The sequence below is a fragment of the Limulus polyphemus genome, unplaced genomic scaffold (genome assembly GCF_000517525.1).
Source record: "Limulus polyphemus unplaced genomic scaffold, Limulus_polyphemus-2.1.2 Scaffold342, whole genome shotgun sequence".
In the NCBI taxonomy this organism is placed as follows: Eukaryota; Metazoa; Arthropoda; class Merostomata; order Xiphosura; family Limulidae; genus Limulus; species Limulus polyphemus.
The window spans coordinates 486,377-491,746 of record NW_013665952.1 but is presented as its reverse complement, the minus strand read 5'-3'; the positions used below and the strand labels follow the sequence as shown (position 1 = coordinate 491,746).

At 33.1% G+C, this 5,370-nt stretch overlaps 1 protein-coding gene across 1 annotated transcript in view; it reads right to left on the bottom strand.

Moving 5' to 3' along the window:
• LOC106457529 (T-box transcription factor TBX1-like) overlaps window positions 1–5,370 on the bottom strand; it is a 51,654-nt gene that overhangs the window by 16,580 nt on the left and 29,704 nt on the right. The window contains exon 3 of the mRNA XM_013916958.2: window positions 2,433–2,549. Coding sequence (XP_013772412.2) covers window positions 2,433–2,549 — 117 coding nt within the window. The remainder of the gene's footprint in view (window positions 1–2,432; window positions 2,550–5,370) is intronic.

The following is a 5,370-nucleotide window of genomic DNA, read 5'->3' as shown; positions in this document are numbered from 1 at the left end:
TATATATATTGCATTTATTTAACTACTAATCCAAAGTACAATTTAATTACTAAATTCGAATTATCATTTAACTCTTTTTTTTTCTAGACCATTTGAAATTCTAATACGTAACATATGGAACTACGTCATTTAAACCAATCATTATACTTAATATATCATTGTTTTAACACATTCCTGATATTCTCAGCATGAGATTAGTATTACCACACTGTTATCCCAACATGTCACTGGAGGTACCATACTGTGATCCCAGTATAGTACTTAAATTACCACACTATGATCCCAGCATAAGGCTAGAATTACCTCACTGTGATCCCAGCATGATACTTAAATTATCACATCTTGATCCCAACCCTGAGACTACAATTACCACAACTTAATCCTAGTATAACACTTTAATTACCACACAATTATATCAATATGAGACTAAAATTACCACACTCTGCATATTTATCACATTTATTTAACTATTTGGTAAATTAAATCATTTCATATCCTGTATATATAGAAATAAGTCGGAATCTCTAGTTTATGGCTTATGGTAAGATTAACTGAATCAAATGTTGATAACTAGGAAAGTGTTTGTAATGTATGGTAAGATTAACTGAATCAAATGTTGATAACTAGGAAAGTGCTTGTATTATATGGTAAGATTAACTGAATCAAATGTTGATAACTAGGAAAGTGCTTGTATTGTATGGTAAGATTAACTGAATCAAATGTTGATAACTAGGAAAGTGCTTGTAATGTATAATACGTGACATTTATGTGAAGATATTTTTATAGGTGAGTATTTGTGGCAATATTGGAAAATCCTAGTTAAAATATAATGTTTTAATATAACACCAAATAACGTAAGATACAGAAATACACTTGACATTTTACAATGTTGGGATTTAATTTACAATGATCTTTATTTAAACTGTTTATTCTTCAACGTTTACGTTCATGCTTTGGATATTAATATTATTGTTATAACTAAATTGTAAGTAAATTCACAAAAATTTTAAGACGAAATACAAACCGTATAGAGAAAGTCTTCTTCAAGAAATATTAGACATATATATATATATATATATGTTTGTTTCTTTTTTTTTTATTAATACGTCTTTCCTGTTAGAGGATATTCAATGGGAATAAACATGCTGTTTTTTTCATTTTTGGGGTCTTCTTTTCATATACTAAATTGATTATAGTTAAAATGATTACTTATTTACAATATATTGTATTATCTAGTGCGTGAATGAAATTTAATTGAACTTAATACAAAATTTCGTCAAAGATAGTACTCTTTTAAGAGTGAGATTCATTAGTAAAATTAAACAACGGAAAATATAGATAAAAATGCTTTCTACACTCTTACTAAATGGATTTATTTTACAAAGTTTCGGCTTTTTTCTTTGTCTGAAGTTGACATTTTGAAAATAAATTCATTTAGTAAGGGTGTAGAAAGCATTTTTATCTACCTCTGCTTTGTTGTTGGTCCGGCGTGGCCAAGTTGTTAGGGCATTCAACTTGCAATCTGAGGGTCGCGGGTTCGAATCCCCATCCCACCAAACATGCTCGTTCTTTTAACCGTAGGGGCGTTATAATGTGACTATTCGTTGGTAAAAGAATAGCCCAAGAGTTGGCGGTGATAAGTAGCTGCCTTCTTACACTGCTAAATTAGGAACGGTAACGCAGATATCCCTCGTGTATCTTTACGCGAAATTCAAACCAAACTTTTCGTTGTTTAATTTTATTAATGAGTAAAACATATACAGTTACATTCCTACTACGCATAGTAAAAATCCTAATCGCTATTGATTTGTGTAATAAGAGGACCAGTCAGACATAGTTTTGTGATCGATTTAGTCTAATAAAAGTAACTTTCATAATACTTGCAGTAGTGGAGAACCAAGTTTGACACAAATTTATGAATCAGCAATGACAAGTTTTTCTCAGCTCAAGTGAATGTTTAACTGCCGAGATTTTTAACCTATGTAGATAGTTTTTTGGTTTTTTTCGTTCTCAAGCAAAGTTACACAAATAGCTATCTGCACGTACTTGTCCCTAATTTTGAGCAGAAAAACTATAGGGAAAGCACCTAGTCAATAGCACCCACCGCTAACTCTTGGACTACCCTAGTCTGACTGAACAATGGAATTTGACTGCCACTCCTATAGCGTACCCATGGCCTAAAATGCCAAGCGTATTTCTGCGAAAACAAATCGCAAATCAGGAACCCTCTGATTCACAGTACAGACACGTTAACTATGGGTCACACCAACAGAACAGACACGTTAACTATGGGTCACACCAACAGTACAGACACGTTAACTATGGGTCACACCAGTACCTTTCGAAGTAGGATTAGTGAGCAATGGGGATAAACCACTTATCAAAAGTTTTCAGTTTGCAAGTTTATAAATCTGCTATACAAGATATCCTACCTTTGGAAGGAATACCTGTACCGCTTGTCATCCACTGGAACGAAGTCCATCATCATCATATATTCTGTCAGAGCGTCCATACCGTATACACGCACTTGAAAGGACGGGAACATTCGTCTGAATGAGCACCAAAAAAATTCACTTAACATATGGGAAATTCGCAGAGCACCATGAATGACACTAGTGTTTGTAAACTAGATCTTCAAAAAAAACAATAAAAAACATTTAATATTATTAAAGAAAAGTAGGATTCTAGATGTAATTTGAATTGTGCACGTTAAATATAATGACGCTTGAAAGGGAGATCAACCTGAATAACAAAAGAGAACACATTTGATATGAATAAATTTCTGTCTGTCATATAAATTATATTGATGCTTGAAGGAGATTGTGCTTGATTCAACAAAAACCAACCTGAGCAAATCCAAATATCATTATCTATAGTGACATTCCAAAGAAATTGTAATTCAAAAGAAAACAACCTAAGCAAAAGAAAAAAATCTTTTAGTATTATTAGAACAACGTTTGTAATTTATAATCATGTTTGAAAGATGGTCGTTCAAAAAAAAAGATATGATATTATGAAAAATATGTCTGGTATGTATCTTGGTGTTTGAGAGAGAAAAACTGGGATTTCAGATAAACCAACCTGAACAAGCAAAATCAATTGATGTGACTAGGCGTTTATGATTTATACTGATTTTTGAGAGAGATTGAGATTATTGGTTGTATATTGTATACAATGTCTAACACCTAGCCTAAACCTTGAACTATTCATTTCTTTGGGCATTATGGCGGTATTATATCTTAATAAATGGCAAAATACTTATTTTAATCTTAAGGCTTTTCTCGCTTAAATATACTTTAAAGTTTTGTAGTCTCTTGTTGATCTATGCCCAAAATGCAAGCCCTGGTGGTTTATTTGGTGTAAGTATGACCTCAGACAAATTTGATATGTGATAAGTTTTATTTTTCCCTTTAAACTTTTGGTATTTCAATGAAATCGTTTGTATAAAATCTTCTTCAACTTTTCATCTGTAAATTTACAAGAGATATCACAGATTTAATTTCACATTTTGATAACCACATCAAGAAGAAAACAGCGATGACTTTTCAATGCAAGTTTTAAACATGTTTTTATAATTTGGATATATATATATATACTCTAAACTGTTTAAAATTCTATTATCTTCAGATAACGGTTTTCGTAGGCTTGACTACTCGTCGATTCTACTTATTTTCACCTTCTATATATAGGTGAGCTTATGGTTGGCATATCACATCACAACCTTTCTGAAAAGAAACATTCATATAGCGAGTTACTTTTAAACGAAGTAAAACCAAGAGACACGATATTTTAAAGAAGTAAGTCTTTAATGTTTTTAATGGGAGCAGAAATTCTTACACAGCAGAGATTTTAGGACAAAATGGGCTCCGGAACTGGATCCCAGTCCAATCCACAACAACGCCTTCATTATCAAAACGAAGGATATGGCCACGAAAGACAACTCTCCAACCCAAAACTTTATTATAATAAAACTGGGCATACTCCCGGTAACATTAGTAACTAGATAATGAATAACAATGTGAAACTGGCGAAGGCTCACAATGCAAACGATTACAAGCTTTTATCTTCATCTCGAAATCAATGGTTGTTTTCGTAATAAAAGCAGATGAAGAAAGAAAAAAATCACAACAATTTCATTCGATCACATGCACATCAAGTCCTCTGATGAAGCTTTTTTTGCCTGCTATCTGCTTAGCAATGGTATTGGAAACTGACATCCACGTGAGGGGTAAGTCACTGAAAAGTTTATCAAATGTGTGGTCTAAGACTGATGAAGCTTTTTTTCCTGTTATCTGCTTAGCAGTGGTATTGGAAACTGACATCCACGTGAGGGGTAAGTCACTGAAAAGTTTATCAAATGTGTGGACTAAGACTGATGAAGCTTTTTTTCCTGTTATCTGCTTAGCAATGGTATTGGAAACTGACATCCACGTGAGGGGTAAGTCACTGAAAAGTTTATCAAATCTGTGGACTTAGACTGACCTAATCGTCCTTTGCAGAAGCTTTTTACAATAGAAACTGGAGTGTCAAGAAATTTTGGGTCACCAGAAGCGTCAGACTAGACACGATCAACAATGGGGGAAATAGTTCAAGGTCAGCACGGGACCCGGAACATCGCTCTTATAAAATGTCACTAATTTTATTATAATACATCAGTAAACAACGACATAAATGGTTTAATAGCTTTAGTATTTTAATTGTCTTACACCGTAATGAAGATTAATAAGCTCTCTTGCGTGTGTGTTCATTTTTGTAATATTTACTATTACTGAATTCAAATAACATAAAATTGAACCCTTCTCTAATGTGATAAATGTTGATTGCAATCATTAACTCGTGGCAAAACTGGTTTTACAGTTTAAATTACGGGAAAAAATCCAGTACAGATTGTGCTGCATAATATGTAATTCCTTTTCTATTAAATATTTCACAACAGCAAATGTCATCTATTTTTGAGTAAAACCCAATAAGAACTGGGTGGTAGAAAAGAGGTTAACTTATATCATCTACATTTTTCTCGTGGCAGGAAAGGAGCAGGGCAGTCTCCTACGATAGAATGAAAAATCCGCTATACCTATCCGACTGTGAGAACTAATAATTGAAGAACAACGATAGTGAATAGTTGAAGCACATTAGTCTGGCACAATGTTTGGTTTTAAGAGAGGAAATGCTCCTGAAAAAAGAATGAAATAAAAACAGCAGTGATCACTTCTGAATACAGTTTGACAGATTTGCGTTGATTAGTGTGTTTTCAAATTAAGCCTTATAATCTAACCTATATAAAGAAGAAGAAGAAAAAGAAAGAAAGAAAAGGGGGTGGGGGGAAACACGTGTGTCACGTCACGCTTGATTTCTCGAAATAGGAGGAGT